Source organism: Vicugna pacos, chromosome 1 (genome assembly GCF_048564905.1).
Source record: "Vicugna pacos chromosome 1, VicPac4, whole genome shotgun sequence".
In the NCBI taxonomy this organism is placed as follows: domain Eukaryota; kingdom Metazoa; phylum Chordata; class Mammalia; order Artiodactyla; family Camelidae; genus Vicugna; species Vicugna pacos.
Window position 1 is genome coordinate 108,682,960 of NC_132987.1, and position 11,930 is coordinate 108,694,889.

The 11,930-nt window shown below is 37.5% G+C and overlaps 1 protein-coding gene across 1 annotated transcript in view; it reads right to left on the reverse strand.

Moving 5' to 3' along the window:
• The window catches only part of CYYR1 (cysteine and tyrosine rich 1), a 98,283-nt gene extending 86,653 nt beyond the window's left edge, over positions 1–11,630 (reverse strand). The window contains 5 exon segments of the mRNA XM_072968046.1: positions 6,228–6,330; positions 11,212–11,386; positions 11,388–11,496; positions 11,498–11,568; positions 11,571–11,630. Coding sequence (XP_072824147.1) covers positions 6,228–6,330; positions 11,212–11,386; positions 11,388–11,496; positions 11,498–11,568; positions 11,571–11,615 — 503 coding nt within the window. The 5' untranslated portion in view covers positions 11,616–11,630.
• Between the last annotated feature and the right edge of the window lie 300 nt (positions 11,631–11,930).

Sequence of the window (11,930 nt, forward strand, 5' to 3'; positions counted from 1 at the left end):
GCTTTTGACGTTGTAAATGAGATTTGTGCACACACAGACATACAACGTTTTCTGAGTGTTGCTGATATACGAGGATGCGCTACTTTTTGTACACTGATCTTACGTCCTGTAGTCTTGGTGAATTCTCTTATTCGTTTTTACAGGCTGAGGAGTATATGCAATCATATAATTTGTAAATAATAACAATTTAGTTTCTTCCTTTCCAATTCATGTCACTTCTTTTGAATTTGTCTTGTTGGTTACAATGACCAGGACAGTCGGATGCTGAACAGAGGGGAGCTATTTGTCTTACAGTTGCCTTTAAAGGGAAGGGTTATAACATCGTACCATTGAGTATGGTGTTTGAGGTAGGGTTTTGGTGGGGGGGAGGGCTGAGATCTTTATTTGGTTAAGAAATTTTCCTCTCTATTCCTAGTTTACTAATTTTTTTTTTAACTCTGAGTGATGGATTTGATCCATTGCTGTTTCTTTCAAGGCTCATCTTAGAATTATTTTCTTTCAAGAAGTCTTCCGAGCACCCTGAAGTTGGACTAAAAACGCTTTTCTGATTCCAAAACCTATTAAATCATCTGTTTTATAAGTCTGTGTTCCCCAATAGCTTATAAGCAATTCAAGGTCAGGAACTGTGTATGATTCACGGTGATGTCCTCCAGTAGAACCCAGATTATCTTTGCAGAAATTTGTAGACATAAATTGCTGGGAACATGTTCTAGAAACTTCATCTAGTCCTTCTTAAAAACAAATTATGTTTTTAACAATGAAGCTTTAATTTATAGAAGCAGTCATGATTGAGTAGAATATAGTTGACTTAAAAAAGTTTAGGTATTTACACATTTATATTTGCTCTTAATAATACATAAAATGTAAACACATGTCTTCTGAAAAGCTATGACTTTTTTCTTATACTAAACATTATGTGTTACTACATTAATTTTTTTATTGACGTATAGTCAGTTTACAATGTTGCGTACATTAAACTTTTTATTCAATTATTTAAACTAAAAAAAAAAGTTCTCTGAGCACGTCATTCTCTCCAAATCTTTCTGTGTTTATTCACCAACCTGGCAGCTCTCCAAACCCTGTTCTTTTGCATTTTCATGGAGGCTCCATTACATAGACATGATTGATTAAGTCATTGGCCATCAATGATTGAACCCAATCTCCAGCTCCTCCTTCCTACCCGGAGGTCTGGGGACCAGGACTGAAAGTTCCAACCCTCTAATCACAAGGTTGGTTTCCCTGGCAACCAGTCCCCATCCTCAAGTGCTTTCCAAAAGTCACCTCATTAGCATGGCCACATTTTAAAATCAAGTTCATATTTATTTTAACATTATATTAGGGTTTGGTTTTTTTTTTTTTTTGGTCATTCTTAAAACCAAAACAAGACTCCCACAAACTTTAATTTGCTTAGTATATATCTTTCAGAGTTTTTTTTTAATATCTAAGCACTAAGAATATCTTAATTCATTTCATTTAAATGATCTTTTTACCAGTGCCAAAGGGCTTTCAAGCTGTATTACATTTCTGTCTTTATCTGAACGGACTCACGTGTTTTATTCAGAATACTCATCTACTTAGCGAGTATAGGACCTCAAGTGCCATTTGGAAATATGAAACCTTTATCTTTTAACCCAGTTTTGCTTTCATGCATAACTTGGCTCTAAAATCACAGTCGTGATATTTATTATGTGTATTTCCAAAACTTCAGGCAATATATCATTCACATTTCATTGAGAAGGAAAGAAACTTAATCCTACCAGGATCTCCATTATTAGTTCTTCCTCTTGATTTTGCCCCATGGGGATTTTGTGCTGGCCAGATGGTGCACTGAAGAATCCCTAGATAGAGCTGCATTTTACAAAAGCAAACTGCAAAGGTAAAAATTTACTTCTGAGTGAAGGGACTGAATCTTGTTTCTTGTCATCTGGCTCACGATGTCCAACTCAGTCATTATTTGGTTCCTGTTCAACATTGTACAATTATTCTCTTATTCATGTAGCAGTTTTCTTCACTTTCAGTAAAGTCCTGCTTTTAGTCTCTTCCATTACTAACAGTAATTAGCCACTCAGTTGCACCCACTGATCCCTTGAAATCTACAAATTCTAAAGAATACTCTACAAACCACACCTTTATGTTGGATCTTACCTCTAGGCAATGTCAGTCAAATTTCATCAGCAGCAAAACTGAAATATGCCTTTCCATATTCATCACAGAATGTTTATTTTCCATGGAGAAGAGTGACTGGATAAAATGTTTGAGAATCAATTTGATGAGAAATTGTTTACTTCGGAAATTGGCCCAGTTCTCATTTTCAAACACAGTGAGGTTGCCAATTGTCAGATAGTTACCTTCATGATCAAAAATATCAAAAGTGGAGAAATAATTCCAAAGCCGTATATTCTGTCATAAATGGTCCTAAATAGTGTACATCTCAAAGTGCTCATTCCCAGTATTTTCTCTACGGAATAAAAATAATCTCCACTTGGCACCTTCTCACCTTTGTCCCTGGTCTTAGAGGTATTGAAGAATGTGTTTTTTCTGCATGAAACTAGCCATCTTATTCCCAGAAAAATGCTGAATTATTTTACTTTAGTTTTGCTAGACATGACCAATAAAAGTGTGTAACGGTGAGGGGCTCTTGTCTGACCTACTTGTCTGACCTACTTGTTTGTACGTTATCTTCAAAGCTTAACCTTCCTTTTCTAGCAACACTGAACAGCGTGGGTTTCCCCAAACTGATCGCTTCCTTTCTTACGTCTTTGCCTTTGTACTCTAGACTCTCTCTGTCTGGAATGCTCTTCCCTTTCTTCGCTGTCCTTTTCTGTAAATATCTACTCTTTCTTTAAAACTCTGTGCAAATTTCATACTCATGATGCTTTCTCTAAACACCGCTTTCTAAACACACACCCACCCCCCCCTACACACAAACACACATACTTAGCTGTTTCCTCTCTTCCCCACCCTTCAATAGCACTTCATAGATTAATCCACTGAATTAGAATTATTTGTCTACATTTTCTTCTCTTATTAGGTTGTGAGATCATAAAGGTCAGGGAACATCATTTATTCATCTTTGGATCCTTTGCTGCCATGGTCATGGGCACTGAGTATGCATCTGTAAATAATTGATTGCATAGTATATGCTGACTTTTGCAAAAATTATTCTTAATTCTGGAAAATAATGCTATTACTTTTCTGTATGGAAATCAATATCCATGATTATAATGATCAAAAGTAGGTGTGCTATTTTAAATAGATTTATATCAAGTAGATTTATTGTAGTGATCATTTTGCAATATATACAAAATTGAATAATTGTATTTTATACCCGAAACTAATGTAATGTTACATGTCAATTATATCCCAATTAAAAAATGTACATCAGCTATTTTTAAAGATTAATTTTTAAATTTTTTCATGAGACACAAGTAAATACTAAAATTCCCAACTAAAGAAAAAAAAGATGGGGAGGGGGAATCTGAATTTGTCAAAATTAACTCATACTTAGAATATAAAATATCTAAAAGAAAGAGACCTGAGTAAAATAAGATTTTTAAACTAAAACATAAACTAAAGGTTAGCTCTTGCGATCTCTTTGAAAACTAATCTTAATGATCAATTTGCAACAGAAGAAGGACAGTCGAAATAAACAGAATTCAAGGCTAAATAGCTCTACTCTGACTGTTTTAGGGAGAGGCATCAGCAAGAAAAATCAAGTATACCTTCCCGTCCCATTTACACAGAATCTAGAGTGATCCAAATTCTATTTTGTACTCTTTTTAGCTCCTTTTAAGCTGAGCCAAGACATTTTCTATTTTTGAAAATAAACAAAGCCAGAAACCAAATTAAACCCAGTTTATAAAATTATTCATTGAGAAAACCTAACATTCCAGTGCATTTATTGCTTTCCTCCTCATTACCTTACTATTGACCACAAAGATTAAATTTTCTGTTAAGATGATCAGAATGATTTTTACTAAGAATGTGCCTAGGTGCTTAGAAGAGAGGCAACATCCTCTCTTCCAAGTTTATGACTTCCAAAATAGCAAATATTTGAAAACATGTACATGAAGGAACTTTTTAAAGCATTCTTGGAATTATTTTTTTTCCTCCCTCCACCCCCACCCTAACTTAAAAAAAAAAAAGAAACGAAAAGAAAAGAAAAGCTCTGGGTGGAGTTAACTCTTTTCAAATCTTAAACAATAACTGGAAATCCTGAAAATGTATTCTCCTTTATCCAATGGGGAAAACACTTTAAGGCTCTTTTTTTTTTTTCTCTAAGAATTGTTTAGCAAGGGATTTACTTAGTGGTTTCTATTTTGAACAGAAAATTCAGTTTAAATGCCTGAAATATAATGCCATCTGTGTTTATTTCCGCTGTCCACAAAACACAATTCTTTTTTTCAAACATAACAAGTACATGGCCCTAATGACCCAGATAAGTATATAAACTCAACGAATTCTTTACTTTAGCCAAGTGATGAAATTAGTTGAAAGACAGAATATGCACCATAAAAAGGTGAATCTGCTTGCAAATATAAAGCATGTAAAGCACATCTGTAAGTTTTAAAAATTTAAGAATTCTGATTTATAAGTAATTATGTCTTCTATATGTATTTGACAGGGTGGATGTATCTATGAGGTGAGAACTAGGAACACAACACACACCATGATGTAGTTGGGGCAGAGGAATGGGCCAGGAGCCAGAGGACCAAAGAATCACAGTCATATTCTGACCCCAGGTTCCTCAAATCTATACCACTCGAAGGACCCACCGCACAGCCACGTGGAACAGCAGCCTCTGGCATGTGGAGACCACTTGAAAATCAAATTTGAATTTAGTAATAAACTATTTCAATTAACTTAGGAAAAATGAAGTGATACACAAATGTGAAACATCATTATATATGTATATGTAGGCTATTCTGAGCGGACTCTTTAAATGTAAGGGGACTTAATCTTTTTCCACCAAGTCTTCCATGAGGAAAAATTCAAACCTTTGAATGTAGAGTTTATTTGCACTTCAAAGAATGCTTAAATTCTACTCTTCAACCTTTATGAAAACTGGCTTTTTCTTCTTTCTTACATAGCCAGTCTTCAGTAGTGTCCTGAAGTGTGATTCTTTCTGGCCTTATTCAGAGAGACATGATCTCTAAGATCAGCCCCACTTTGATTCTAGAGAGTTGATGTGATGCCAAGTTTTCTATTCTCAGGAAATGGAGGATGATTTATCAGCCATCTCAATGGACAAATGCCTAAAATAGCCAGGCACGTATCACTTAGTGTCTAATCTTCCTGGTGCTCCACTTAAGCCTTCATAGGACAGGAGTTAAATCACAATAAAACAGCTTTCAAATCATCCTGACAGTCAACTGAAAAATAAACACAAAGGAGGACAGAGGCAGATTTCTGAAAGCCATGGGTGATTTCCATGGGTGAAATTCTTATATTCCTAATTCTCTACCTTTTATCTCTCAACTTGAAGGTGTGTGTAGAGGAACACAGAGGCACAGTCTTCAGACGTACAACTCTGAAGACAGTTCCTGCTTATCCATTTCCCTTAGCCCATAAGCATCTCTTAAATAAATGTTTAATTTGTTACAGGGAAATGCTTAACACAGTCTACGTGTGTATGTTTCATTGACTTTTGTAGTTGGATCTCTCCCTATACGGTTGATGCCCAGCCTTTCTTGGGCTCTGATCTTTTTTCCTCAAGCTGCGTTGTAAGCATTATGTAGAAAACTGACATTTCATATCTCAACTGTTTTTTATTCATAATGTTTATTTTCCCTGATATCTACTGGATGAGTCAGACAACTATATAGGTGGTGAAATAAACTGGCTATCATTAAATGACAAAGTCTAACCTACAAATCCTTCAACAAAGCAGACAAAAACATACAGCTTACAATGTTAAAAAATGAGCAAGAATATGAACATGGCTGACTTAAGACATTATTATTATTATAAAACACAAATGAGGCAGTAAAAGAACATTCTTTAAACTCCATTCTAATAAAGGCACATTATTTTGTATATTAATTTGCACATTTAGTTACATAATATAACATACTAGATAGTGAGAAGCATTGAGTATAACCAGTAAAACTTTTAGGCCAACCACAAATCTTAAAATTTTCTACCCATACCTGTAACTTAGTATTTTTTGAAAACGTAACTGGCCAAAGGAAAGAGTGTCAATATTGCCAAATTTAACTAATACTCACGAAAGAATATTCCCAATATAGGCATAGTAGGAGCAACAGTAGGGCGTGGTTCCATCACAGCAGTAAGATTTGCAGTCTTTGCCACACTGAGCAAGGCAATCCTCTACAAAATAAAAACCACATCCATGTAGTTACAGTTCTGAAACCACTACTGCACAAAAAATTACTCTATTTCATATCTTAATTGGTCAATGGTTACTCTTTAGCACATTTAGAGTTCTTACTCAGAATCCTAAAACATTTGTAAGCACGTCTAAACCTGTCTTCCTTCCTTATTAGACATAACAGTAGAAAAGGCAAAGACCATTATTTGAATCTCCTGTATCAAGCACCATAATTGGCAGTCAGATTTGGTTGAATGAGACAATGAAGGGGAAGAATGAATGATCCAACTAATCAGACATTCATTTTGTCAATAGAGTTCTTATAATATTTTTTAAATGATAAAGTCTTTTGACTTTAGGGTATTACTCTTGACTACATTTAATGGAAAGTTTTATTGACATGAATCGTCAACTGGAGATAATCTCTAACTAATGTATATTTTTCATGACAATGCAGTATATGCTTTCCTTTCTTTACCATTTTTTACGTTTATAATTATAGTTTGCATACATATGGTAACACAAATGAGTCTGTGTATCCTGTCAATCCATTTGGATTGGGAGATAATGAGTTAGCTATAGGAAAATGTTCCCATAGATAATTAACTTGTGAATAATTAAGAGTTTATTTGATGTCAGATTTAAGAATCAATAAACTATGAAACAGCACTATGTGAAGGAGAAAAAGTATTTTCCGATTAAAAAGGCCATATTGGAGCTGACAAGATCAAATTACTTTTCATGTTTTTGGCAAGGAAAATTATACCAAAAATGGTGGCTTAAAAGTTATCTTACCTTTAAAATAGTGTTTATTCCATCTAAATAATTTATGTTTAGCAAGTTAAAGTTATTTAGCTATAATCAGTAATGGATATATGAGTTTTAGGTACACGCATTAACTATAGTCTGACAAGTTTAAGTTACATGTTCAAGAATTACAAAATAAGTCATTTCCAAACTCAATCTCTGAAGGTCATATCAACTATTATCTAAATTATACGACTATTGCTTTCTGTCAAAAGCATAACGTAAAAGTGCAAATGTTTTATTTATGCCTACATGTCCACATTATAGATTTGGCCAAAGAGAAAAATTAAGATTTTGCTTTTAAATCACCTCCCTGCCAATATGATTCTTTACAAATTGATATAATCAAATGTTAGCAATGTTCATTCACCTTTATCAATAATGCATGCCCTTTGTGGAACAAGTGAAGATTTCACATTTTCTTTCACTCAATTTTATTTCTACTTCATAAATGAACAAACTTAAATGTTTTTTTTTCTTCTGGGATGTGGTAAGAAGAAATGAAAGGGAAAAATAATCACCTCTGTAAGATTCAGTAACTACTTAAATCCACATTAAAATTTTGAAGACAAGAAACACAGCCTAATGATTTCCTGATAGTGTATATTTTTTTGCAGTTTATCATTTTCCCAGTGAATTTCTATAGCTCTCATTTTCAGAATTGTTTAATTAATTTAAATATTTAGACTAAGCAGTTATCTCAAGCGCTTAGCTGGGATGTTTTGCTTCCTGTTCTTAAAAGCCATTCAGATAGTGGGAGAGCTGACATCTCCCTTATTTTGTTAGAGCAGAATAAGTGATTTTTAAGTAGCTTCATACGATTCCTTTTGAAAGATACCCCAGACAGTGGCATCTTACTAAGCTCTCCGTGATTATCAAAGATTCAATTACTACTCTTATAAGGACATGTGTTATCAAAATATTTTGAGCCAATGTTACAGGAAACCAAGCCCAAAATCTTGTAGCCAAGAAGCTAAATTATACCTGCAGCAAACATTGTTCATTATTTTTATGGCATTTTCCAGCCCTCTTCTCTATTTCCCCGAATTAAACAACTGATAAGGGAAGATGGAGTATGGTGAATACATTTGCAATCACAACATTTCCAAACTGGAGTTTCGACCGCACCTCAAAACTTATTTTGACATGTGAGTGGGCTTTCTCCGGTTTATTTGAGAATAATCCTAAAAGATCACGGCTTGGACAATACAGAAGTACTTTCTCACTTGTAAAAGAATGAAACATCCCAATTGCTCTCAGAAGATAAATATTACTTCGCATGGTCAAATTAATACTCTTGAAAATTAGCCAGTTCACATTTTCTTGAATGACTTGAATTAAAGGCATGATCTGGAAGGAGCGGCCCCACTCCCACCCCATCTTGAGGAATGTGTAGTACAGGAAAACATCTGGCTCCAAACACTTGCTCAGAATTGGCTCTTGCAATCTGCATCTAAGGATAAGAAAGGAAGGAAAGGGAGGGGACAAAAAATCACTGGCGAAGGCCAGGAAGGTTAAAACCTTGGCCAAATCCTGTCTTTATAGCCTGCAGTGGGAGTTGGGTATTAATGTAAACACTTCACCGGTCTCTTTCCAAATGTGACTCCTCAGTAAAACACCATGCTTCAGGTATAGAAACCTTGCTCTTACTTAAACCAATGGAATGTGAACTTTCTGCAATTTCCTTGGGGAACATAATTCAGGTTACGGAGAGTTGCACCTACATATCTTTATGTCCCATTAAAGCTGGCAATTCACTTAACAGGGGGTCCAGATTATTTCTATTTCTGCAGTGTTCTCTCGTCTCCCCCCAACTGTACTATCTGTTTGTGTATGTACACGTCTCATGATTTTTGCCTTTGTTCACACTACATCCTACCCCATCTTCCGTCCAGGGCTTCCTTATACTTCAAAGGTCTAGTTCTTAAAAGTCCTTCTCAATTCAACTTCTCTGAACAGATATTTATTGAAGTCTTCTTACGGGCCAGGCATTCTGCGAGGCTCTGAGACCACTATGCTGACCAAAACAGCCATCATCTTCACAGAGCATAAACTCCTAAACCAGCGATAAACTGGTTAATCGATAAACTCCCCTCCCTTGAACAGCTGTAGCATGTGACTGTATCTCTCCCATAACACAACCTTTTACACCTTTGAGTAATGGGCACACCTTATCTACCAGAAAAGACTCAGCCTGGCCACTGTATCACTCAACAGCTCTCATTCAAGAGGTATTAGTCGAGTGAACGTGGCAAGCATAAAAAAGCCTCTGAAATAAAGAGTTCAGGAATTAATACCAAAAGCACACTAGTTAATCATTTCTTATCAAAGATGATAAACTGACCTGGTATTGGCTGGCAATGGCTTTGCAGCTTCCTAGGGAGGGATATGGATGGACAGAAGAAATGAGTGGAGTGAAAACTTTCTAAACCGGTAAGCTTGCTGCTGGCCAGCTGTGTGGGTTTCCTGAATCCTGGGTTGCTGTGCACCTAACACTGGGGGCCCATGTAAAAAGGGAAGGGAAAGTGTGCAAATTAGATTTCAGCACACCAAAGGAAATAAAATAGATGAAAGAACAAGAAAAAGGTGTCCAATGGTGCAATTAAAGGCAAGTGAAGGTATTAAAATTTCATTTGCTGTGTTCTATTTGCTTATTTCATTTTCCTTTGATAAACAGAGGAGACGGAAAGAATTATCATTGCTTCACATGAAGTGATAGAGATTTTAATATAAAATGAATATTAATGCAATTGATTCTGTTGGTCTCTCAAATTCTGAAAATCTTATACAACTTAAGTAAAAGAAACGTGTAGGAAGCACATTAGAATGTAGATTCCCATTTAATAGAAAGTACTTTTACTACTTTTATTAATTTCTCTATCTGAAGGTCAGCATAGAATATCTTTAAAACAACTTACAAGCAGCCACAAATTTACATTTTAATAAACAGATTGGAAATTTCTACAGAAGTTATTGTGACTCATTTCTGGCCAGGCTGAATGAGGAATTCAATTCTATTGATGTTGAAGGTATGAATGTTGAATGAACATCTTCACATCGGTTGCAGTACTTTTTCTAAGTATCAAAAGGTAAATCACAGTGCTATACGCAAACTTAGTATTGCAAGGTCATAGGTAAGCCTGTGGTTCCTGTTCTAGGAAGTGAGAGACCTGAAAACATTTACGAAGAACTTTGCTTTTATTCTGTTTTTGAACTATGGAGCAGATGCAAACCTTATGTGTAATTAATTCTATACATGAGTAACCAATGAAAGGCTATTTTGGGCTCCACATCAGTCACAAAACAAGAAAACCGCTTTCCTTCATCAATTATTAGCAATTCTCACTAAGAGTAATCAGGAATGAGGGAAATGAGATGTCCTTCCCCTACAAACAAGTGAGTAATGAATTCACAGAAAACGGATTAGATTCTGGGTGAATTTATGCCTCTCAAAAAACCTTATATTTCAACTCAGAACTTCCAGTTACCCTGTCCACCACACTTGAGAATCATCCTAAGAACGAAAACAGATCTAAGGCTTCTCATGTCTAAAAGGGAAAACCTGGAATATTGAGAATGTGGAGGTGGAGGGGGCAGTGGGTAGCACTTACTGAACTGGAAAAGTCACCAGATTAGTTTATTTGAAAATCTCAGAGAAACCCCTACATTTAAGATGTTTTTTTAAAAAAAAGTGCCTTTCTCCCTCTGCTCAGCCTCCACTCACCCTAGATTCCTAAGTCTTGGATGCACTTGGAAATTTTTCACTTTATCTTGAAAATAAAATCCCCTAAATGTGGGGTTGGGGTTGGTTGCTTTGCGCAGAGAGAGAAAGGAAAAGGAAATGAAGAAGAAAAGAAAAGAAACGTTGAAGGAAAGAAACAAACACAACCGTGTGGAGTTCGAGCGAGGGCTCCCGCGCACGGGCGCGGGCTCTGCTCCATCCCGGCGGGGACCGCACAGTCTGACCTCCCACGACGCCTCCCGTGCGTCCCGCCCAACCCGCGGTGGCCGGAGTGTGACCCCAGCGCAGCCCCGAGCCCCCTTCCCCTCTCCCGTAGCCCTAGGTCACTGACCTGCGTAAACAAAGAGCAGGACCAACTTCGGAAGCAAGACCCCTGGACACCCGGGCAGCCTCCGCGCGTCCATCCAAGCCGGTGGCCGGAGGTTGCGCGCCAGGACAGACGGACAGAGAGACAGACAAACCGGTGTGTATAGAGGGCTGGGAGCCGCGGGTGAGCCCGGAACCGGGAGGGGATGGGGGCGCGGGAGGGCGGTCAGACCGAGAGGGCAGCGCTCTGGGGAGCGGGGTCGCGCGGAGCCCTGGCCATTGCCCTGGGAGGCTTCGAGGGGAGCCCGGGCGCCGCGCGGAGCTGCGCTGGGGCCGAGGTCTCTTTGTCTCTCCCCGCGGCGCTGGGCGGCGGGCAAGGCGGCGGATCCAGCGTCCTCGTGTCCTCGGCCACGGGGGCTCACATTTCATCTCTGCGGGTGGCACCTACGCGAGGCTGGGGGCGGGGGTGGCCCCGACTCCTCCCCACGCTCCAGTTCTTCCTTCTATAGAGTGACTCTCTGGGCTTGGTCCTCTTCCCGAAGGAACTTTTTCTAGCCTTTTTGCTTTAGCTATTGCTATGGAGTTCAGCAAGCTCCTTTATCGCCCCGCCTGCCCTCCACTCCAGTTTTTCCTTTTGAAACAAGCAGGTGAAGAACTTTGGTTTTTATCTTTACACAAGTGGAGGGAATTTTCAGGCTTTAAGGTGTTAGACAAAGAAAGCCAATGCAGAAAACTCAGGACAAT